At 36.6% G+C, this 25,339-nt stretch overlaps 1 protein-coding gene across 10 annotated transcripts in view; it reads right to left on the bottom strand.

The window, feature by feature from the left end:
* Positions 1 to 4,507: 4,507 nt before the first annotated feature.
* NAA16 (N-alpha-acetyltransferase 16, NatA auxiliary subunit) overlaps positions 4,508 to 25,339 on the bottom strand; it is a 57,803-nt gene continuing 36,971 nt past the window's right edge. For 4 of the 10 annotated variants that reach the window (XM_032496046.1, XM_032496047.1, XM_032496048.1 and 1 more), the window contains 10 exons: positions 24,376 to 24,545; positions 23,881 to 24,033; positions 21,009 to 21,137; positions 15,126 to 15,339; positions 14,105 to 14,298; positions 10,041 to 10,149; positions 9,517 to 9,615; positions 8,747 to 8,890; positions 6,857 to 6,954; positions 4,508 to 6,119 (listed from right to left, as the gene is read on the bottom strand). In XM_032496046.1, the coding sequence (XP_032351937.1) occupies positions 5,922 to 6,119; positions 6,857 to 6,954; positions 8,747 to 8,890; positions 9,517 to 9,615; positions 10,041 to 10,149; positions 14,105 to 14,298; positions 15,126 to 15,339; positions 21,009 to 21,137; positions 23,881 to 24,033; positions 24,376 to 24,545 (1,508 nt within the window). In that variant the 3' untranslated portion in view covers positions 4,508 to 5,921. Of the gene's footprint in view, positions 6,120 to 6,856; positions 6,955 to 8,746; positions 8,891 to 9,516; positions 9,616 to 10,040; positions 10,150 to 14,104; positions 14,299 to 15,125; positions 15,340 to 19,948; positions 20,108 to 20,307; positions 20,449 to 21,008; positions 21,138 to 23,880; positions 24,034 to 24,375; positions 24,546 to 25,339 lie in introns of those variants that run through there. The other 6 variants (XM_032496049.1, XR_004325621.1, XM_032496050.1 and 3 more) reach the window with 6 other exon arrangements.

Raw genomic sequence — 25,339 nt, 5'->3', positions numbered from 1 at the left:
GGCCTTCTAAAGTTTACTGTTCTCTCCTGCGTTGTATAAGCTTTAAAAAATTTTTTTTTAAAATTTTTATTGAAGTAGAGTTGATTTACAATGTTGTGTTAGTTTCAGATGGACAGCAAAGTGATTCAGTTTTTTATATATATGTATATATATTATTATATATATATGTATATATATTATTTTTCAGATTCTTTTCCATTATAGGTTACAAGATATTAAATATAGTTCCCTGTGCTATACAAGTCTTTGTTGTTTATCTATTTTATATATAGTAGTACATACCTGTTAATCCCAAACTCTTTACTACCCCCTCAACCTGTCCTTTGGTAACCGTAAGATTGTTTTCTGAGTCTGTTTCTGTTTTGTAAATAAGTTCCTTTGTATCATATTTTAGATTCCACATATAAGTGATATGTATTTGTCTTTGTCTGACTGACTTAGTATGATAATCTCTAGGTCCATCCACGCTGTTGCAAATGGAATTATTTCATTCTTTCCTGTGCTGTGTAAGTTTTAATTTCAAAACATTTCATTCAGGGTAGTAATGCTATGGTGGTTATTTGAAGGAAGAAAAGCTGGTGAAAGGACAGGATGACTAGCGTTCTCCTTATACTGTTTTGAAAGAAAAGGGGTGGGTGGACTCCATTTCTTAACCTTTCCCCAATTCATTTCATGCAGTTGAAGCTGGGTGATAGCTACATGGTCGGGGGGTGGGGGTAGTTGTCCTATTCTTTCTACATTTTGGTGCATTTGAAAATTCCATAATAAAGAATTTCTAAATTGCCTAATTGATTATCATGTAGCCAGATGTACCTAGTTGTATTAAAAGGTATTTGTTACTCTTAAATTATTTCAAGTTTAAATGACTTTGTTCAACAGAAGATCCTTAAAATTTTATCTTCATCTTCCCTGCTTATTAGCCAAGGAAAAAATTAATATATTGATTACTCTGGTAAATTCTCTGTTGAAAGCGATGAGTTGAGAGATTTCATTTTGACTGTAACCTCTTGGAGCAGAGAACCACAAAGTGGAAACATGGAGGGGTGAGGTAGGCTAGAAATGCATTAGGGAGAACGTGGAAGCCAGGCTGAACTGTTTTGGGTTTTGTAAGTTTGCAAGAATAAATAGATATTTTAAGTGGAAAAATGTTACAGCAACATTAACTGTTTTTAAAAGGAAAAACAAAAGTCACCCACAACATACCACTGCTTTCCGCAGACATCTCCCAGATTTTGTCCACATGCAGACAGAACTTACACAGCGGCAGTCACCATCCATGCCTTCTGAGCATTAGGCTAAATGTATTCTGGTGATGCTATACAGCCTTCATAATTGGAATTTTAATAAGAGCATAAAATTCTATCATACAAATGTACTATTCCTTTGGAGGGGATAATTTTATATCTATCTATCCATCCATCCATCCATCCACCCACCCACCCACCCACCCATCCATCCATCTACATACATGGAGGTACTGGGGACTGAACCCAGGACCTTGTGCACAGTAAGCACGTGATAACCACTGAGCTATACCCTCTCCCCTCTCAGAAGTCTTTAAACAGCAGCTCCACTAAGAAGACAGGGCATGGCCTGGTGGGCTGGCATCTACTGTAGGAGAGAGAGAGCACAGGAGGCCTCATAGATCCCGAGAGGGGGGCTGGCCACAAAGCTCCTACTGAATAAGAACTCAAGGCACAGCGGAAAGCCATCTTACTCTGCAGGATCCATCAGGAGCCCACCTCCTGGTAGGAAGGCCTAGCAAGGTGGCGTGGGAGAGACAGAGGAGTAACAGCCACGACTACAAACACGGATGTGGCACCAACTGTTCGGGCACCATTCTAGGTGCTTTGCGTGGAACTTGTTAATCCTCACTGCAGCTCTATGAAGGAGGTACGATTGCTCCATTCTATAGATGAAAAAACGGAGGCAGAGAGATTAATCACTTGCCAAAGATCACACTGCTGCCAGTGGCAGAGTAGGGATTCAAACCCAGGCAGTGACGCACATCCCTGGGCTCAAGAAGCTTACAGTCCAGTAGTGGGGATGAGACACGGAACCACATAACACCCCAGCAAGGTAGGTGTGACAAATGCAGTGCGATCATTGCTGTAAGGTGGCTTGATGTGTATTTGGGGTAGTAGACAAACTGCATCAGAGGAGTCAGGGAAGCATTCAGGAAGGTGGTGACAGTAGAGCAGAGCCTTGAAGGGTTAGGGCAGTGGTCCTTGAACTCTGGTCCTAGGAGGTCTGGCTGTGTCTTCAGCTAGGTATGTTTGGCCACTAACATGGAATAATGGCAGCCTTATTCCATTGGTGGGAAAATTAAGCAACTAATAGCATTTTACCACTTCAAGTTCTTCTATTACAAATTTTCCTGAAGCTTTGATGCCTGCTCATAAATCAGAAGAAACAAACAAACAAACAAAAAAATGCAACAAATGAATATTGATGAAAGTCACAGTCAATCCTCAGTTCCCCAACTTGTTTGTTGGTTGTCAGTGGTCACTGTTTCACATTACAGAGATAAGACAGTTACCATTTCTGCTAATAAAAAAGATTCCCTTTGTAAGTGTAGAACTAAATAGATCAGACTCCTCTGATGCTCTCAAAATATCATCTCACTCCAGGTCCTACTCTCTTGACTTTAAGTGAGAACGTCCACTGATGTAGTGCTGTCGATTAAAGCTCTCCCCTACCAGCAAAGACAGATGAAGATGAGACAAGAGCATCTAAGAACCCACTGAATACAAGTTACTCGTCCCCCTGGCAGAAGTGGCTGATGGATATCACATTTGGAAGAGGTTGTATTAGGTGCACACAACTCTCGGATCCCCTGGTGACCATGGGAGAAGACATGCAGTTGTGCTGTGACACATTCCTCAGGGTCTGCAAACGGAGGTCTTGCAGTGAAGCTCAGAAACAGACCCGTGGCGCAGGAAGGGAACCTGAATCCTCATGTGCACAAGAACAGGCAGCTAGATTTGTATGTGTAGAGAGCTGCCATATTATTTTTATATGTGGAACAAGTTGGATTAGTGCATTCAAAGGCTTGGTTTTCTTTTGTCCCCTACTTAAGACTCCCATTGTGTAGACTTTTGAGCCCAGGAAGAGGGCTGAGGTGACTCACTGGGGCACAGACCCAGGCTGCTTCCACCACTTTAATTAGCAGAAGGCTGCAGAAGCAGAACTGCCCCGCGTTCCCGGGGCCATATTCTGTGCCAGGGAAGGTACCTGTGGGGTAACCAAGATGGGTCTACACAATCCTTGACTCTAAGGGCCTTCTAGATTGAGAACACAGTAATCATGGGATACTGGTCACCTGGCTAACCCTCCTACTCTAGAAACAAGGAGAAGGGGGTCGTGGGAGGGTGTGACCTAAAACCAGTGCCCATTCTTCCCCTCTCAGATCAAAGCCCACTGCCACACAAAACTCCACTGGGCAGTGCCTTTACACTTAACAAAAGCTGCATTAGGGATTTTTAATCTCTACAAAAGACAACTCTCAGGACTCAATGAATCAGAAATGTATATATTACACAACTTCCAACATATGGAAACAATCTGATTTCCCTGAAATAGTTAAAACCCAGAAAACAACTCAGGCCCATGTACAGTTGTTCTTTTAATTCTTAAGAAATCAGAAAAGTAAAAACTCAGTTGGAAAGCTTGCCCTCCAGTGGGGAAACAATGAACTCACTTCGAAGTTTCAGAAAGCCAATTACTGCTCTGAACCTCATGCAAACCTGCTAACTGGGAAATAAGCATAAGTCAGGGAGTGGATCTGAATGCCTGCTATGGGCTTAGCCTGGGTCCTGCTCTCAGGAAACCAACTCTCTTACTGAGACAAGATTTTAAACACATACAAGGCCAGACCAATGGGTAAGACAGTACAGGACTACTGAGCGTGATGACAGAGAGGAAGGAACGCGATGCAAAGTTGGAAGCAGCAGGTGTGGATCCTGCTCTGCTACGGAAAATCCGTGTGGCCTTGGGAAAAGCTTCCACCCCTCTTAGCTTAGTGTCATGTAAAACGAGGGTAGTCGATGCCTCTCCCACTGGGCAACTAGGAGGGTCAAGTGAGATTAGTGACAGTACTCCGAGTACTTAGTGACTGCAAGCATTCGTCATCAGGATTTCTTGGTGCCGGGCTCTGTGATTCCCACTCAAGACAGACCAGGCTGGAGACATCAGGGCATTTATAATGAAGCTAAATAAATAAAATGTCCAGAGAGAAGAGCTGAGTGGATGGCTCTGGATGGACAAATTGCAAAAAGATGCAACACAACGAATTACATGTTCCCCAGGATATTTAGTGACAAAAACTGTCTACTTCTAAAATTATTAAAACACCAAAAAGAAGCCAAGCTGCTGAGGCACCAGAATACATCGGTAGGTGGTTTTTTTTTTTAAATAAACGTATAAAAATGAAGTTTTCACTCCCTCAAAGAAAAAACATTTTGCAAAAATACTTTGATAGTGGGAAGCAATAATAAACACAAATAGGCAACTGTGTACAAAATAATTTATTATAGCATATATAGGTTGACATTATTTTATAGTTAGTTTTTTCTCAACAATTATGAATCTAAGTATCAGCTTAGAGTGATGGAAAACTATTTTAATTATTTCTCTAAATAAAATCTCCCCTTTTGAATTTATAGTTGCCTTAAAAGAAAGTACTGGTATTACCAACATATTTACACGGTTCTGAAAGAAACACATTAAATGGTTCTATTACTGTTTTCTGTACAAGAAAAAACAAAAAGTCATCCTCCCAAAAATATATTGCTCAATAATACTATGTTTTAAGAGTTAAACTAGTTGATAGTTTAAATTCTCATTTTGCTGATATAAAGACATATTTAATAGTCAACACATGGCTGTAAGAGTATGCGTGTTTCATTATAATTTGTAATCTGCCCCATTATGTTTCCCAGTGGCACACCACTCACCTATAAACTACTTGGTAACACGCAAAGCAATTTAGTGAAGAAAGCATAATTCTCATCTGTGGGCCTTTAAGACTGATCGAGAGATATGCAACAAATTTATCAGTGAATTTCCATGATTAAGTGGCAAACAAATCCCTGTACACTGAATCATCAACATAAAACTGGAGTATCCTTATTCAGCAGAAAATATCATTTTCATGAATATTGAAAAGGAAATGATAAATCACACACACACAAAAATTAAGCTAGACAAAAGGTCAAACTGAAGTAAGTTCTAAATAAATATCTGCCAAAAGGAGTTCCTTATTGTTTTTAACATATCGTTATTAACACTTTAAAATTGATGTACTTTAACTAAAAAGCAAGTAAACAGTAACAAAACAAATCAATAAGGGATCAAAACACAGATTTAGAAATGAAACCAGGAGCTAAGGAAAATAATATAGTGGAGCTGTAGTCAGGTTAATTAAGAAATTATCATAGTTATGAAGTGACAGAACCCATCACAATGCTGATAATGCAGAAGTTTAAGAAAACTATGCAAGGATAAACAGGTAATTTTAACAGACATTTATGTAAACTGGCTGAATCAGATGAAGAGTAAAATAAGCTTACAGAACTCCTTTCAAAATTCTATCCAATTACAGCTGACCCATGAACAAAAGCAAGAGTTACCCCAGTGCAGTCAAAAATCCGCCTAGAACTTACCGTCAGCCCTCTGCATATGCGGTCACTCCCTATCTGGGGTTCCACATTCATGGATTCAACCAACTGCAGATCACGCCATACTGTCATATTTACTACTCAAAAAAATCCACATGTAAGGGGACCCCCTGCGATCCAAACCCATGCTGTTCAAGGATCAACTGTGTTTCATTTCATATCTATATTAAAATACAAGTTAGAAAGGAAACCCTGATCTGGATTCAGCTTTGCGTCTTACAGGCATCAACTTTCTAAGGGATTTCAAGTTTCATTTGCCAAGACATCATAGTTAGCTGTTTGGCTGCGCGCTGTGTTCTGACCGTTGACTTCGTTCACCCCAGGCAGGAAAGCAGAAGTAAAAGGAAGCAGGTTATGACAGGCCACCCTGTATTCTTCATACTGGGAATGACAGTTCCCAAAGCTGCCATCAAGCAGTGCCTCAGAAACCTTTATTAAAGTCTATTTAAACAGGGGAAAATAAAAATTATTTTTTTAAAAAAAGAAATTTGATTACTTTAATCAAAAGATGCAATTTAATTAAGCTAGAGAAAATTTAACAAGGCCTCATTTTAAACTAACTTCTTGCTATCTATAGTAAGTAATCCCCTCAAAAAAGGAACACTTGAAAAATCAGCTCTGAAGGGGTGGGTCTAGCTCAGTGGTAGAGCACGGTCCTAGCACGCACGAGGTCCTGTGTTCAATCCCTAGTACCTCCATTAAAAATAAGCATATAAAGACAAACCCAATTACCTCCCTCTGCAAAATAAAATAATAATAAATTAAAAAAAATTTTTTAATCAACAGTGCAAAGCCTTAAAAAAAGTAGTAAAATTCTAATATTTGAAAAGGTGAATCTCTGAAAACTGTGACCACTAAAATGGAAGTGTCCTTGATTAATAACAACAATTCCCATTTACTGAGTGCTTACTGTGTGCCAAGCACCACAGTTCACTACTTCAGTTGATCCTTAAACCAACTCTGAGATGGACAGTATTTTCATTCTTATCTTATAAGTGAGGAAAAGGAAGCTAAGAGAGGTACCTTGCCTAATGTGACACAGTTCCTAATGGGTGCAGCTGAGATTCAAATCCAGACATAACTGTGAAGGCTCCCTCAAGAATTATGTTGTAAAGACATGTTGCGTTACGTCACTCAGTATCCATAATCTGCAGAAATCAGTCTGTGAAAAATCTTACCTTTACATTTTTATCTTTTATCGTTTCATCCAGTCTAGTGGCAATAGCAATTGCTTTCTCTTGCCTTGACTTGTCCAGAAAATACATCATTTTAGCACCTGAAATACCAAGACATTTCAAAATGATTCGCACTGCCCAGTGACTGCAGGTGCCCAGTCAGCGGGGGCTGGGGCCGCACCTACCCACTCTCGGGAGCCAGCGGTGCCGTCTCTTCCCAGCTCCCTAGCCTGGGACATCCCACTGACAGCTTTGGGTCGCACTGGGAGTATTCACACTATGGCAGAATACTACACATCAGGGCTTTTTCTGTCACAAAGAGATGGTTTTTAAACATCTACCAGGAGACCAGATTTAACAGCCTCATCCCTAAGAAATGATGTAACAATAAATGTAAATATGGGTTACCTTGTGGCATCAATCAGTATTTCAACTAAAATTATTTTTAAAAGATGATACCCTAAAATAAAACATCTAAGGAACAAATTATTGCCAAAGAGCAGTGTGCGAGATGGACAACAGGAAAATGTCTGCATATTCACAAAGAAAGTATGTCATTTTTAAAGTTGCTTTTAAATAATTTCTGCTGTCAACTACGTGGTCCATATTCTACGCTCGTTTTTAATTGGGCTTTTGTTTATTTACATTTTTATTGTGAATTTATAACAGTAATATGTATACTATTAGCTTTTAATCAGTTACATATCTGTGAATATTTTTCCTACTTGGCCTTGTGACTGTCTTTATGGTGTGGTTTTCTTTTAATGTGGCAAAAATTATCTTTAATGTGGCAAAAATTATCTTCTCCTTAGAATTTCACATAATGTTTAGAAAGACATTTCTCATTATTATAATATAGAAATGTCTTCTTCTATTATCCTGTGTGCTTGAAGAGAAATTCTTATCTAGCCCTTAGTACTGAGAAGTGTTGTTGATTTTTCAGAGGTATTAACTTTTTTCCATAAATGATAGAACCAAGAAGTTTCCCTTTACGACAAGAAAGCTTAGGTTCAAATATTTAAATATGTGGCTTAAAGTAGGAGCATGGTGAATTATATTATGTACTTCATTTTGTCCCGAATTTTTTCCACAATCTTTTTCAAGTTTGCATTTAGTTTGTATCTTTTTATTCTATAAATTGGTATAAACCACCTAAAATCCTTCCTGTAACAAAGCAGGATATATAAGTCCTCAAAACGCAAAATAAGTAAAGTAATAAAAACACAGGAAAATATAAGTTACTCATAACCACGACACCCAAAGGCAACCTTTAAAGCTTTAGAATACACTTCTTTCCAACCTTTATGCCATGTATATATTTACATAGTTGAGAAGGTATTGTATGTTAGTCCTGTTATTTCAAACTTCTGAATAAACAGCACTTTATATGACTACCTGGTATTCCCATCCTATGAACCTGCTACTGTTTCCCATATCATTGGACATGAATTAAATTTGCTTCATTCTCTTCCCCATCCTTATACACAGCATTTCAGTTAACATCCTTGTCCTTAAAATCCTTTCTTTGCTTTAGATTAAATCTTTAAAATTATTTACACAGGTATGTATGACTGCAGCAAAAGGCACAGGTAATGTGATGGTCTTAGTAAGAATGACAAACTGCTTTCCTAAATGGCCGGACCAATTCACACCTACAGCAACAAAATACAAGAGGGCTTTTACACCACATCTTTCCCATCTCCTTCAATCTCCTTCTTCAAAAAAAAAACCAAAAAACAAATTTCCTAATTTGAAAGATCAACATGGTTTTGCGTTCATTTTTTTCTCTCTCATAATTAGTGAGGTTGATCATCTTTCCAAACTTTTTTTTCCTTTAATATCACATTCTAACTTTTTTCCATAAACGTTTTAACCCAGGAGCTAAATACCAACCTGAAAGTAGATGCTGAAGAGAGGTAGCATTATGCTTGAGAAAATCCTCATTAAAACTTTCCAGGTCCCTGTTGACAAATATTTTCTGCATTTCTTGAGATAGAACTTTACTCACAATGTCTGGAAGATTACTGTGGTTAGACACTATAAAAACAGAACATTTGGAATTAAAAAATTTTTGTCCGCTGAAACAAAATCATTTGATATATAGTCATTTATTATTAAGCTTGATATATTTTACACGTCAAAAATGTTATTGCTCCTTTGGAATATAAAAACACTCTAGCTTAAAATTCACTGATTTCTCAAGGGGGTGGGGGGAGGAAGGGACAGACTGGGATTTCAAAATTTGTAGATACTGACAGGCATATGCAGAATAGATAAACAAGATTATACTGTATAGCACAGGGAAATATATACAAGATCTCGTGATAGCTCACAGCGAAAAAATGTGACAATGAATATATGTATGTTCATGTAGAACTGAAAAATTGAGCTCTACGCTGGAATTTTGACACATTGTAAAATGACTATAACTCAATAAAAAATGTTTAAAAAAAAGTGTTCAAACAAGCAAACAAAAAATTCACTAATTTCTAACGTATCTTTGCCAGCATGTTCATTTTATAGACACATCTTTATAAATACTATAAATATTATATCTATTTTTGCTTTACACTGTTGCAAATCTCTTTAATGTCCAGCTTAAAAGGAAGACAGTTGAACTGTTATATTTACTTTTACATAAATAATTCCTTTCTTATACTTACCAGATTTAGAAAACTTAATTAAACATTCATGTAACCATGGGTTATTACTGTTGATGGCAAAAGCTCGTTTGACAGACTGCAGCATTAACAGAAACTTTCCTATGTCAGAAAAAAATATAACAGTAACAGGATCAATATTTATGCATGTTCTTTTCACTTTATTTTAGACTCACTTAAAATCCAGGAACAAAATGTTACCTTTCCTAAAACACTCATAAGCAAAACTGAAAGCTGACTTTGGTTACCAAAAACAACTTTTATTTTCTAAAGGAATGCTTGAAAAATTATGAGGAATTGCTTCAGGCAAACAATCTGTATGATTTCAAATTATTCATTTGATCATACTAATGTAATTTATTACTCAGTAAAGGTTTGAGCAGCAAAGAAAAAAGGGATTAATAGCTTTTGTGGAAGGCTGGAATGATACTCTAAGAAACAAAAACAGATTTAACTCACAAAGATTAAACTTAATATGGTCACCAATAAAACCAAGGATTAAAATCTGAATTCAAATTATTTATTACCTTTTCTAAAATATATTTCAAATGCTAATAGATGGGTGTCAATGTTATCAGCAACAAGGTTCTTAAGAGGTATAAGAAACTTGATAGCTTCTTCTAATGGATTTTCTGTCTATTTTGAAACAGAAAGAAAAATTATTATACTTATAAATCAGTTATACACATCAAATTTCCCCCAAATTTTATATTAATGCATACAAAATTAATGCATACAATAATTTAGACAATGTAACTAAATAAGCAATAAAACATTTTAAAACTATCAACTATAAACAAAGTAGTCAATGATTTTCAAAATGGAAATAGCTCTATTTTCTGATTATAAAATCAAGATAATTTTATAAAAACCAAGAAAATGCGGGAGATTACTCCACAGACTTAAGGCAATGGTACACCAAGTACCATTATACTTACAAGTATCATTATCCCACCAAGGCCCTTAAACTACGAACATTTAAGGTACGGAAACAAATATAACCGCATTACATAACTGAAAAAAGGTAATGACAAATTTAAATTACTTATACCAGATTCAAGTGAATAAACCAGAAAGCTGAGTATCTCTCTAAATCTGGTTCCTAAATAACTATTAACACTGTGAGAAATCATGGAGATATCTCTTTGTAGCTAAAACATTATCTAGCGAGATACATAAAATGCTTCCATATTTAATACACAATTATATTGCTGCTCTAACAAATTACTAAAGATTTACTGTATTTACTATAAGTTTGTTTTCTATGTCTGTGAGACTCCTTCTGTTTTGTTAATAAGTTCATCTGTATCATTTTTTTAGATTCTACGTATCAGTGATATCTTATATTTGTCTTTCTGTCTGATTTAACTTAGTATGACAATCTCCAGGTCCATCCATGTTGCTGCAAATGGCATTATTTCATTCTTTTTTATGGCTGAGTAGTATTCTATTGTGTGTGTATATGTATATATACACATTGTGCGTGCGTGTGTGTGTGTGTGTACCACATCTTCTTTATCCAGTCATCCATCAATGGACATTACAGTTGTTTCCGTGTCTGGGCTATTGTAAATTGTGCTGCAATGAAGCAGGCCCAAGAGTTGGATTGTAGGATCATGTGGTAACTCTATTTTTTGTTTTTTAAGGAACCTTCATACTGTCCTCCATAGTGGCTGCACCAATTTACATTCCCACCAACAGTGTAGGAGGGTTCCTCTTCCTCCACACCCTCTCCAGCATTTATTATTAGTAGACTTTTTAATGATGGCCACTCTGGCTGGTGTGAAGTGATACCTTGTAGTTTTGATTTGCATTTCGCTAATAATTAGTGATATTGAGCATCTTTTCATGTGCCTATTGGCCATCTGGATGTCTTCTTTGAAGAAATGTCTATTTAGGCCCTCTACCCATTTTTTGATTGTATTTTTAAACTTTTTTAATATTAAATTGTATGAGCTGTTTGTATATTTTGGAAATTAACCTCTTGCTGGTAGCATAATTTGCAAATATTTTCTCCCATTCTGTAGGTTGCTTTTTTGTTTTATGATTTCCTTTGCTGTGCAAAAGCTTTTTAAATTAGGTCCCATTTATTTATATTAGGTCCCATTTGTTTATTTTTATTTCCATTACTCTAGGATCCAAAAAAATATTGTTGCAATTTATGTTAAAGAGTGTTCTATGTTTTCATCTAGGAGATTTATAGTATCTGATCTTACGTTTAGGTCTTTAATTTTGAGTTTCTTTTTGTATATTGTGTTAGAGAATGTTCTAATTTCATTCTTTTATATGTAGCTGTCCAGTTTTCCTAACACCACTTATTGAAGAGACTGTCTTTTCTCCACTGTATATTCTTGCCTCCTTTGTTGTAGATTAATTGACCGTAAGTGTGTGGGTTTATTTCTAGGTTTTCCATTCTGTTCCATTGATCTAGATGTCTGTTTTTGTGCCAGTGTCATGCCGTTTTGATTATCATAGCTTTGTAGTATAGTCTGAAGTCAGGGCATGTGATTCCTCCACCTCTGCTTTTCTTCCTCAAGATTGTTTTGGTTATTCGGGGTATTCTGTGTTTCCATACAAAGTAAAAAAAAAAAATTTTTCTAGTTCTGAGAAAAATGTCATTGGTAATTTGATAGGGATTGCACTGTATCTGTGGAATGCCTTGGGAAGTATGGTCATTCTAAAAATGACCAAATAAGTAACAAGCCTTTTCTCCATCTACTGAGATGATCATATGGTTTTTATTCTTCAGTTTGTTAATGTGATGTATCACACTGGTTGACTTGCAGACATCAAAAAAATCCACGCATCCCTGGAATAAATCCCACTCATGATGTATGATCCTATCCTTTTAATGTTTTGTTGGAGTTGGTTTGTTGATAGTTTGTTGAGGATTTTTGCATCTATATTCACCAGTGACGCTGGCCTATAATTTTCTTTGTGATATCTTTGTCCGGTTTTGGTTATCAGGGTGATGCCGGCCTCACAGAATGAATTTGGAAGTGTTCCCTCCTCAGCAATGTTTTGGAATGGTTTCAGAAGGATTGGTGTTAACTCTTCTCTAAATGTTTGGTAGAATTCACCTGTGAAGTCATCTGGTCTTGGACTTTTTTGTCTGTTGGAAGTTTAAAAATTACTGACTCAAGTTCAATACTGGTAACTAGTCTGTTCTTATTTTCTACTTCTTGGTTCAATCTTGGGAGATTGTACCTTTCTAAGAATTTGTCCATTAATTCTAGGTTGTCCATTTTATTAGCATATAGCTGTTCATAGAAGTCTCTTATGATCCTTTGTATTTCTGTGGTGCCGACTGTAACTTCTCCTTTTTCATTTCTGATTTCATTGATTTGGGCCCTCTCTCTGTTTTCCTTGAGTCTGGCTAAACATTTATCAATTTTGTTTATCTTTTAAAAGAACCAGCTAGTTTCACTGATTTTTTTTTTTTGTCTCTATTTCATTTATTTCTGCTCTGATCTTTATGGTTTCTTTCTTTCTACTAACTTTGGATTTTGTTTGTTCTCCTTTTTCTAATTTCTTTAGATGTAAGGTTGTTTATCTAGGATTTCTGTTTCCTGAGGTAAGCTTGTATCGCTATAAACCTCCTCTTAGAACTGCTTTTGCTGCATCCTATGGGTTCTGGATTACTGTGTTTTCATTTTCATTTGTCTCCAGGCATTTCTTGATTTCCTCTATGATTTCCTCAGTGATCCACTGGGTGTTCAGTAGCATATTGTTTAGCCTCCACGTGTTTTTCCAGTTTTCTTCTTGAAGTTGATTTCTAGCCTCTTAAGTTGTGGTCAGGAAAAATGCTTGATATGATTTCAGTTTTTTAAAATATACCAAGGCTTGCTTTGTGGCCCAGCACATGGTCTCTCCTGGAGAATTCCACGTGCACTTGAAAAGAATGTGTATTCTGCTGTTTTCAGGTGCAATGCTCTGTAAATATCAATTACGTCCATCTGGTCTAAAATGGCATTTAAGGCCTGTGTTTCCTTATTGACTTTCTGTATGAATGATAAAATTTACTACATTAAACAACAAAGACTTTTTGCCTTGCAGTTCTGTAGTTTAAAAGTCCAACATGGGTTTCACCGGGCTTAAAATCAAGGTGTCAATAAGACTCAGCTTCTCAAGACTGTCCACATCCTCTGGCCTGTGGCTCCTTCCCTCCCTCTCCAAAGCCAGCAAGAAAGGACTAAGTCTTTCTCATACCACTCAGACTTCCCACGTTTAAGGCCCCTTGTGATTAATTACATTGGGCTCACCTGGATAATCCAGGCTACTCTATTTTAAAGCCAGCTAAGTACAACCAGAAATTCCATCTGCTGCCTTAATTCTTTTTGCCGTGTAACATAACATATTCACAGGTTCCAGGGACTAGGATGTGGACACATCTGGAGGACCATTAGTTTGCTTACCATAACTACAATTCTATCTATAATCTGCATTAGCCAAAATTTACATATCATCACTCAAAAATAATAACCATCATAAGGACCTTGGCTAATACTACAAATACTATAAAATGGCTTCTGATTTATAGATTTAAATATATCATGTTTATGGTCAAAACAAATAAAGATAGTCATCTCACCCTTTCTAATTTCTCTGGTATAAGTTCTTCTTTGAGACCACTGGTTTCTTCTTCCTCTTCTTCCCTTTTTTTCTTTTGATTTTTTTGTTGACGTTCCCTTTCCGCATGCTTTCTCTCTTCTTCAAGTTTAGCCTTTTTTTGAGCTCTTCTCTGCTTGCTAAGCATTTTCTTCAATTCTTTGGCTGACAGGTTTTCTATAAATATCCAAATGAATGAAAATTCTGAGTCAGTGTTTCCATTTTCCTCATACTCTTATTCATATATACCATTAGTCTAGTTTTTGAGGGGCAACTATATGAAAGTTCTTAGTGTATTCCTAAGGACTAGCTCAGCCCTGGCACACAAACGGCAAATGCTGCATCAACTGAAGTTAACCAGTTCTGACCCAGCTCTGCCTCCTCCACGATACGTGGGTTTAGGTAAACCTGTTTCATCTCTCCCAGTCTCAAGCCTCAAACTGTAAAAAGTGGAGCTGATAACACCAGCAATCCTCTTGGAACACATCAAGGATAAGTGAGACAATGCGCTTAAACACATCATCTGATCATAAACCTGCTGCCATGTGACTATTTCACAAATATTCTTAGATATTAACATTTTAGTGAATAAAAGGGTGAACATAGATAGTCATATTGGCATTATTATTTTCAGTCAAATAGATGTGAGAAGCTGTATGAATATATATTTTTCCCTAAGGAGCTCAAACCTATTTTCAATGACAATTAGAAAATAAAAAGCCCAGCCCACAGACATTTCTATTTTTCCTGAATTGGTCCTACCAAAGATAAAAACTAGACAAATCATTCCATTAGGGTAATCTGGAAGCATCAGTTACAGGACATCCTGTCAACTTTTTTTTAAGTCTTAGCCCAACTTTTTTTTTTTTTTTTTGGTATATTAGTTATCTAATGCTGTCTTCACATCCACTTGACATATATTTTTCTATCTGTTGTTACGTTAATGACATTCTGAAATTTTGTGTTCTTTTCAAATCTCTTTAAACAAGTTCCCTTTTAGTTACCTGAATTTATTTCTTGTTGCTTGCTTTCATTGGTTAAGGGATTATCATACAATTTCAAGTATATTTCAATTGCTGATCTAGCAGCCTTGAAATAGAAGGCATGTCTCCTGAGTATGTCTTCTAATCTCAAAAGGTCAACGTAGGCACGAAGGGTCATCTTTCTCATGCAGTAAGTATGGAAGTCAAATTGATCATCAGTTATCTCAAAAAAATGCTTAAAAACAAAACCACAAAATTATCTTTTACACTGATGTCGATGTCTGCTTTTAAAAGAAAATAATAAAAAGTGTTTAATATATAAAGGACAGCAAGTTGTTCTTTGCTTTCAACTTAAGTTTCTCTTCCTACAATCCATGCCCATTCCCTATAGATCGTGTTTTGTGATGATGATGCTCAATTTCTGTGTAATGAGTCAGATGATCAGGTTATTTGCTAAACCTAGAAAAACAACATACTGATATTATAGTTTCATGAAATCCTGCTCAGTACTTCCCCAAAATCAGCAAGGCAGAGTTAAACAGAGCTCTGAATGGCGACTACATACATATAGGTTCACAGTGAATGTTTACAAATCAGACTGCTCTACTTGGCCATGAGCTTTTCGAGGGCAGCCTGTCATCTCCATCCCCACTGCCTGGCACAGGGCCTAGCACAGCAGACATTCATTAAGCACAGTATTTGCCAACTCAGGGGAGAAGCTGCTTATCAGACATGTGACCGCTTAATTTCCTAGAGCCTCAATTATCTATCTATGTTAGGAATAAAGAAATATACACAGCCAATTTCATAAGGTTGTTAAAGGATCAAAAAAGTATTTTAAAGTTCACCCTAAACAGTAAACTGCTGTAACAAATGCAGAGCATTACTGTTTTCTCTCACTCACTTCACTCTCTTTAATCTATCTCCATTCTATTTTAGCAAAGGTTCTTAATCTGGAGTCTACATATAAACAAGAATAGCATTTTCCTAAGGAGAGAGCTCGAGGCTTTCATCCAATCCTCTGAGGGTCCACTGCACCAAAAGGGCTAAGAACTAATCCCTTACATGGGAAGCTGACTAATCCCCAGACGAAACAACTTATACTTTTATCTTCTCCCCTACATGCATCTCTACCTCTGTCTCCTTCCCTTTCCCCTATTTTAGCTCCTCCAAAAATATACAGGAAAGTGAATGATTCATTACACAAATACAGACCAAACTCTTCCACTACTTCATTTTCCCTCTGTCCTGGAGGCCTAGCAACTACGTGTGCAGAGGACACATTACTAATTATTCACATCACTTGATAATTTTAGTCGTCGTGGTAATCAGAAGTACACTATACATGGAATTACATTAAATACCTGAGACTTTAAGGGAAGAATACTAAGATAAACAGGATAAAAGATAAACAAGTTTACACTGTATAGCACAGGGAACTATATTCAGTATCTTGTAGTAACTTACGGTGAAAAAGAATATAAAAACAAATATATGTATGTTCATGTATGACTGAAGCATTGTGCTGTACACCAGAAATTGACACAACATTGTAAACTGACTATACTTCAGTAAAAATATATATAAAAAATTTTTTTAAAAAGGATAAAAGTACAGTGACAGGAAAGAAATGTAAAAAAATGAACATTTCAGTTTTTATATTAGTAGTAGTTTATATTTAATATTTCAAGAATCATGCTTTAATGATGTTATATTTGAAAGTTGTCAATAAGACAAATCAAATAATAACATAAACTTTGTTTCGATCAAGGGATTACATAGCTGTACATAGTTAACGTAAATGAAGTTATATCTAGCAACATAGTATCTTAAAATTCAATACAGCTGACTGACGAATAATGGCAGTGCCCAAAATCATGGAACACGTATGGAGATGAAAACTTCTAAGAACTTACAGGACTTTTTCTAGGCTGAGATACATTTATGTGTAAAAAGGCAGACACAAGTTGAAAGACGTACTCCTAGCAGCATTAGTAGACACAGATTTAAGTCAAGGCTCGGAGGGAGCCATATGGAACCACAAACATTTAAGCCGCCTCTTTGTCAGTAACAGCTCACAGGTTGCCTCTCTCCAGTTAATGTCTTCCATAAAGAGGATAACCAGCTTATCCCAGTTTGTCTGAGGCTTTCTCAGTTTTTCCATGGAAAGCCCTCTCTCTCAGAAACCTAGTCAGGAATGGCAGATCCCTACTCAAAAACAACTAAATAATCTTAGGGTGATTTTCCTCTTTAACTTTTATTTTGGAATAATTATATACAAAGGAACTCGCAAAGAGTAGTACAGAGATGTCCTTCTACACTCTTCCCTCTGTTGCCCCCAAAAGGTTACATCTTACATACAGATAGTAACAATAGCAAAACCAAATCTGACAGTGGTATGATGTGTGTGCACAGTTCCGTGTGATTGCATCACAAGTAGATTTGCATAACGACTACCACAATCAAGATACAGAACTATTACATTACCACAGAGGTCTCCCTAGTACTACCTTGGGGTGTTTTAAGTCTCCAAATTTATAAAACGTAAAAATACACTAGATAACATAAACAAGCAAATAGGTAAAGTTATTTTTCCCTGCACTTTATCCAAACATGAGCATGAGGAGGTCACTTAGCTCCTGGAAGAAAACAGGTACCCAAATGTTCACATATAGCTCATGCCCTTAACTCACTTTTCCCCTCAGTATCAATGCTAATTCTCTCTTTTGGGGGTGGGGGACAGTTTAGGGGGAATGCTGGCAGGAATTGCTTAAACTGTCAAAATTAGGCTTGAATTAAAGTAAGACAAGTCAGCAAAGAATTAAGAAATGCCATTCACAGCTTAAGAGCGCGGTTTTCTTTAGGAATTCCCTAACAGGCCACCTCTTCTGACCCAGATTTCTCACATGTTACTCCTCAGAGATGCTGGGAGAAGACTAATGAGAGTTTATACACAGAAAGGCAACAAAAATCTCTGGACTTAAATAATAATAACTAGACAAATGAGGGCAATAAGCAACTCTATTTCCTTATAGGAAAATCTGTCATTATAAAGCATGTGTCAATTTGATAGAGATTAAGATACACACCACCAGAAGATAAAGTTATGAACTTCCTATGGTTTTGATCTATCACAAATTCTAGATCTTATCAAAAATTTTAGAAATATGTATTGTTGCTCTGTCTCAGATATAAACCAGCATATTAAAACAATGAGAAACTAACCACCTGAAAAAAAAGGGAAAAGAAAGAAAATCAATTCTTGAAAGATAAAATAATTAAAAATATTATTCTGGGGAGAGGGGTATAGCTCAGTGGCAGGGCACGTGCTTAGCATGCACGAGGTCCTGGGTTCAATCTCGAGTACCTCCATTTTAAAAAACAAATTATTCTGAACAAAAGTTTTATAGCTAATACTCTGAGGATGGTCATTTTGTTTTGTTTTTAATAAAACTCAAGTTGTAAACAAAAGACTGGGTTGGACTACATAACCTTTATATATAATCCTAAAATCCTGTAAGCGGGGCAAGATGAAGGCAGAAAAAGCACTACAATGGGCCGTTCCAGAATCCTAACACTTGAAATCCCACTGTGAGGGTAAGAGCTCACAGCAGTATGTCCTAAACTGAAACTGCTTCCAGCGAAAGAATCCTTGAATGAATTCTTAAAGGGAGAAGAACCACTCAGTCTTTCTTGGAACTTATTTCTCTATTCATTGATCTTCTATTTGGAAGGTCAACTGCAAAGTTTGAATTCTGAAAAGTGCTCATTCCTGTACTAAAATATTTAAAACCTAGGCACAAAAGTAACTCAAGCAGATATCTATTTTGTCTTTCAATTCTGTGATTTCCCTTAAATCCTTACAGCTATATCACCAAGAATTTTCTTTTAGATTACATTAATTTTTCTTAGAAATTAATTTCAGAAGCATCAATCAGCAATTTGTACTACACTAACATTTTTGTATTAAACCACTAGGAGAGTTAAGTCTTATTTACTTTTAATTTGAATTATTCACTACAAAGACTAGCTTACAAGTGGAATATGAATAGGATCTTTTCTTGTTTATCTGCTTTTGGTTATATTTTCAAGTACCAACAGCAAACCCTGAAGACATTTTGTAAAGTTTTGAGCAATGATAATTATGTAACACGACCAGAGGGTGATGTGATCTTCTGTCATGTTTTAATCTCCAATAATCTCCAATGATTCCTGTAAATTTTTTTTCCTTCAAAAATGCCTTCTACCAGTCAAAACGTATTTCTTGAACTGGAAGTGCAGCTGACCTTGAACAATACTATGTGGGTCTACCTACACATGAAGTTTTTCAATAGTAAATAAATACTTCAGAACTTCACCATCCATGGTTGCTTTAAGAATCGCACTACAAAGGCCTGACTAGAAGTCAGTCACAAGGGGATTTTCAACTGTGCAGAGGGTCAGTGCCTCTAAACCCCCACAACGTTAAAGGGTCAAGCCACAGGTGATCAAAATCGCTAAAAACCTGAGAAAGTGCAATCTAACTGAAATGTGGTAACTGAACAGCCAGTAATCATATTCTAACAATCCTCAAAAACTATTGAAAAGAATAAAGCTGAGGTATGAATGTTAGGAGGAAAGGGACTGGAAGGTGAAGAAGTTTATAATGATCCTAAGGTGCTCAGATTTGACTTCCACAGAAAATCTGATAAATTTCTAGTTATGGTCCTGCTGGAATTGCTGATCAGTAAGTGCCTAGCAGCCTCCTCATTCAGGGAGCAATGGACTGTTCCCTGAGAATGTCCTGGTTAGTAAAAATGTATCTTTCCTTAGTAACAAGCAGATGCTTTTAAAGTGATCATCACCTAGGAGTGTTGAAATAAGTGTCTACCGTTTTGTCACAGAAGTAAGAGCCTGATTTAAACTTAGGATGCTTGGATACCGTCTGAATATTTCACATGTCATCCAAGGGCTTTATATTTTCCAAGAAGATGGGAAGGATATTCCCCAGCATCAAGTCCAGGCTTAAAAGGGAAAAAAAATAAAACAGAACAAAACAAAGCAAACACTAGGTTATTATTCCTAAAAGGGCTTGGGTATCACCCTAGTTCCAGTTCCCATCCAAAGCCACCCCCTAAAATTTAGCCTTCCTCTTGGGCAACCTCAGAAGTTTCATGTGGGAAAAAGGCCAAAGTGCCTGCCAGAGCGCAGACATCAGGCTCACCTGACTACGCCGCCTGTGGCTCTAGATTGCGTCAGCTTGGGGCAGTGGTGCCGAGCGACCCACAGCTGAGGGATGCTGAGGCCTGCCTCAGGGGTGCATTTGTGGCTCTCTTCCTCCTGTGGTCCATTTGGAAGGAGAGTGCTTCAGAGATGACAAAGAACAGGAAAACAAAAATTCACACAAAGGAAAAGAAAGGTCCCCTCACTAAGGCAAATCACACACACACCCCTAGCAAGTAATAAAATAAGCTGGCAAAGCAGCCCCAGGTTGCTGTACAAAGTGCTGAACGCGAGAACAGATACGCTGGGAAGACAAACTGGAGAGAGGCTGACTATGGAGCAGATCCTGACGTAAAGAGGAAAGAGGTGGCCATCAGCTTGTGCATCCTTCTAGGCTAGTGATGAAAATCAAATAATGGCCCGATTAGGGAATAGAAATTTTGAATATATGTTAATAGTAGCAATAATAACTTACTAATCTTGTCCTTCTTCCTTCAGAAAAAAATATGCAGACATGTCAAAATCGTAACCATTTGAGGATTAAAAGAAAGCAAGCATTTATTCACAACTTCTGAATCAAGAATTTTTTCACAATGAAGTTCCCAAAGTAGCTGGAAGAGGCAGATGATCCCATGTAGAAGTCTACCTGCTTTTTTCGTCACCTTACAGGAGAAAAATGAAGCCAAAATTCTATCAACTCACCCTTTCTACTTCATGGCATTTTTTCAAGGCATCCCCATATCTTCCCAAACGCTGGTAAGCTGAAATGCATTCTGTTTGAAACCACATACACTGCATTTCATTTAGATTTTCCATGGCAGACACTCCTTCCTGAAACAGAAGCAATCATAAATATAGGAAGCAAACAGTTAAAAGAGACCCTAAAAATCTCATTTTCTCTTTCTACAACTCTGTCTACAAGGATTATTATGACAATAAACAGAATTAAGAAATTATATAACAAATGTATCAATGTGTTTCCAAAAGGCTCCTACCAACTTAAAATTATGTCTTATTTATCCAGCTCTGTTGAGGTATTCAGCATCCTACATAGAAAAGATTCCAAATTACTAAAGCTAAGTTTTTAAACACCAAAGCTTTTATTTAATCTATTTAAGACAGTAATCCTATGAAGCACTGCCTATCTTTTGCTTATGAAGCAAAAGCAACTCAAATTTTCCTTGCACACTTAGGATCACTGTTACGTACAGCATCATTTCCAAATCTCTTAATAATAGTTCCAAGCCTGCTTTTCAGTTTCCCAAGTCTCTTCCCTCCACATTAGGTTATCAGTTGTCACTTTCTTTGTGCCCATGTGTCTGCTTCTAACAGTATGTCCTGTTCCATGCCAACTCTGCAGTGCGTTGACAAAACCAAATAATGGAATCTGTTATTTCGGGCTCACTGTGAATTCTGAGATGAGTATTAAGACATAAAGTAACTAGTTTCAGCACAGGGGCACTGGAGTTTTGTCACAATTTAGAAGAGTTATTTAAAATATATTTTATGCTTGCCTCCTCCCACAAAAATAAAGTGAAATAAAATATATTTTATGTGACCCCAGGAAAGATAACAAAGGCACATTTACATAAATAAATGAGCTCAGCCTTCACTTCCTATTCCACACCCACTTTGAGCCATCAGTTCAATTTTCAGAATTCTCATTAAAAGTACAAAAACCGGTTATCACTGGGTAAATGAAATTATGGCTGTATTTTATTTCTTCTTTATGGTTGCATATATTTGCCTTTTTTGATAACTATATACATTTATAAGAAATCTACATTATTTTTCATTTCAAAAACTCTACGAACTAGAAATGTCCAATTTGCATCAGCAGCTCCACAAATATTCTAAACAGTGAAAATTCTGCATTTCTTTGATGATTAACAATGTTGAGCATCTTTTCACGTGCATGTTGGCCACCTGCATATCTTCTTTGGAAAATGACTATTCACGCTTTCTGCTCAATTTTAATCAGGTTGTTTGTTTTTTATGTAGAGTTTTATAAGCTCTTTATATGTTTTGGTTATTAACCCTTTATTGGTCATATCATTTCCAAATATTTTCTCCCATTCAGCAGGTTGTCCTTCCATCCTGTTGATGGTTTCCTTTGTGTGCAAAAGCTTTTAACTCTAATTAGGTACCATTTGTTTACTTCTGCTTCTATTTCCTTTGCTTTAGGACACAGATCCAAAAAAAAATATTGCTATGATTTATGCCTATGTTTTCCCCTGGGAGTTTTATGATTTCCAGTCTAACATTTAGGTCTTTAATCTATTCTGAGTTTACTTTTCTGTATCATAGAGAACGTTCTAATTTCATTCTTTTATATGTAGCTGGCCAGTTTTCCCAGCACCACTTATTGGAGACTGTCTTTTCTCCTTTGCATATTCTTGCCTCCTTTGTTGCAGATTAGTTGACCATAAGTCTACAGGTTTATTTCTGGGCCTTCTAGCCTGTTCCATTGATCCAGATGTCTGGTTTTGTGCCAGTACCATACTGTTTTGATTCCTGTAGCTTTATAGTATAGCCTAAAGTTAGGGAGTGCGATTCCTCCGGCTTTGTTCTTCTTTCTCAAGATTGTTTTGGCTATTCGGGGTATTTTGTGTTTCCATACAAACTTCAAAAATTTCTGCTCTAGTTCTACGAGAAAATGCCCTTGGTATTTTGATAGGAATTGCACTGAGTCTGTACATTGCCTTGGGTAGTATGGCCATTCTAGCAATATCAAGTTTTCCAATCCATGAACACAGCATTATCTTTCCATCTGTTTGTGTAGTCTTCAATTTCTTTCATCAGTGTCTTACAGTTTTTGCAACATAGGTCTTTTGCCTCCTCAGGTAGCTTTACTCTTAGGTATTTTATTCTTTTTGATGCTGGGAATTGGGACTGTTTCCTTAACTTCTCTTCCTGACAGTTCACTGTTAGTGTATAGAAATGCAACTGACTTTTGTGTATTAATTTTGTATGCAACTGCAACTTTACTGAATTCACTGTTGAATTCCATTAGTTTTCTTGTGGCATCTTTAGGATTTTCTATATATCGTGTCATGTTATCTGCAAATGGTGACAGTTTCACTTCTTCCTAAGTTGGATTTTTTTATTTCTTTTTCTTGTCTGACTGCTATGGCTAAGACTTCCAATACTATATTGAATAAAAGTGGTGGAAGTGGCCATCCCTGTCTTGTTTCTGATCTTAGAGAAAATGCTTTCAGCATTTCACCATTGAGTATGAATGTTAGCTATGGGTTTGTCTTATGTGGCCTTTATTATGTTGAGGTAAGCTCCCTCTATGCTCACTTTCTGGAGAGTTTTATCATAAATGAATGTTGAATTTAATTTGTACAAAGGTATTTTGCTTCTGCGATTGCTTTTTAACCATCCCCCACCAGAAGCACACGCATACACACTCAACCACAGTAAGAAACCATACTCAGGATATGAGCTAAATGGAATTTTAAAAAATAGTAACAAAAATGAATCCTCGGGAACTTTAGCAGCAAACTTCCCAGCTCATCACAGAACTTAAGCTTAATTCTACTAACTTAGACAATTACATGCTATTTCCTACCCTTGTGAACTTGGAGCACATTTCCTCTGCTTCCTTTACCATATTTGCTCGAAGCATATATTTTGCACATTTGGAGTTGATGAATCTATCAGCTGTGTCCAAAGACTGTGCTTCATCCATCCACTTGGCAGCTTCTCTGAGATTACCTATATGCTTTAAGAGATGACAGTATTTTTAAAAAAATCAGTTTATGATTAAGAGAACATGGGTACAATATAATGAAAAAGTTCTAAAGACAAATTAGAAAGCTGTTATCATTTCTGTCAAATTTATCCAGAAATCTTTAGATAAATTACAATTCATGTTTACTAAAAGCTGGATGAAATGATTAATATTGATTATACAGCTAAACATAAGTCTCCTTAGAATTAATTGTAGTATTAGGAAGAGATTATCAGGGTACCTAAAAGTTATTTCTACAAAGAAAGAACTCCAAGGGTTCTTAAAATGGCCAGATTCTTCAACCATTCAAAAAACATAGGACGAAGATTTTACCTTGTAAATTTTTGCTTTCATATAGAATAATTCTATTAGAGTTGGAGTGCTAGCAATTGCAGCATTAATATAATCCAAAGCCAAAGAATACTGCCCAAGTTTATCAAAGTGCTGTGCCAGGAAATACTGAACCCAGAGCAGTGTTGTTGGGGGTTCTTTCTCCCCTTTCTCTGTAATCAAACAAATATAAAATTATTATAGGGAATAAGGCAAAGTAAAGCAAATCACATACTTTATTTTCCCCAATGCATAGTGAAATTAATAATTATCACAATAGTAAGCTGTAAAAGCCCAGCAAAAATGACCAATTTCAACAGAAAGAGGTATGATTTCATGCCAGGAAGTTTAAAAAGTGGCAGCAAAGCAGAGAAACAAGAAACAAGGTTCTAATCCTTACTTCACTCCAAAGAATCAGTGTTCGGGAAAAGAAGTCAATCAGTCTAACTCCACGAATGCTCAGGCTGAGAGCATAAGGCAGCAGGTCCAGGAAAAGTCAAGGCAAACAGCCTGGAGAAAGGATGTCCCTAACTACCACTGCAAGATTTCCACAAAGGTAAGGACTGCTAGAGCTTACTCAGCATTGTCTAGGCCTTGACCCTAAACCAGGGAAACCCAAAGTTGAAGGGTATGAAGAGGATACACTCCTGACAAGGTGATCACATCCAATCAGCTAAGTTCTACCCAGTTCCCCATCCTGTACCCTCAAGCTACAGGAGCAGATAAAGAAACACCAAGCTCTCAAAATGGGTTTCAGAAGGGAAAACATACAGGTATAAAACGAGGTACAGAGAGTGGAAAGGAAACTACTACATAAAACACAGAAGGGCTCCTAGACTGGCCGACCAAATGAAATGACAACAATGCAACACACAAATTAGCATAAATTAAAACAGAAGTAACAAATAAAGGCAAAGAGCCAAGCATTTACCTTGCTCCTCTCGTATAAACTACATTTCAGGGGAAC

Source organism: Camelus ferus, chromosome 14 (assembly GCF_009834535.1).
Source record: "Camelus ferus isolate YT-003-E chromosome 14, BCGSAC_Cfer_1.0, whole genome shotgun sequence".
Lineage (NCBI taxonomy): Eukaryota > Metazoa > Chordata > Mammalia > Artiodactyla > Camelidae > Camelus > Camelus ferus.
This window is presented reverse-complemented; position numbering and strand designations above follow the sequence as displayed.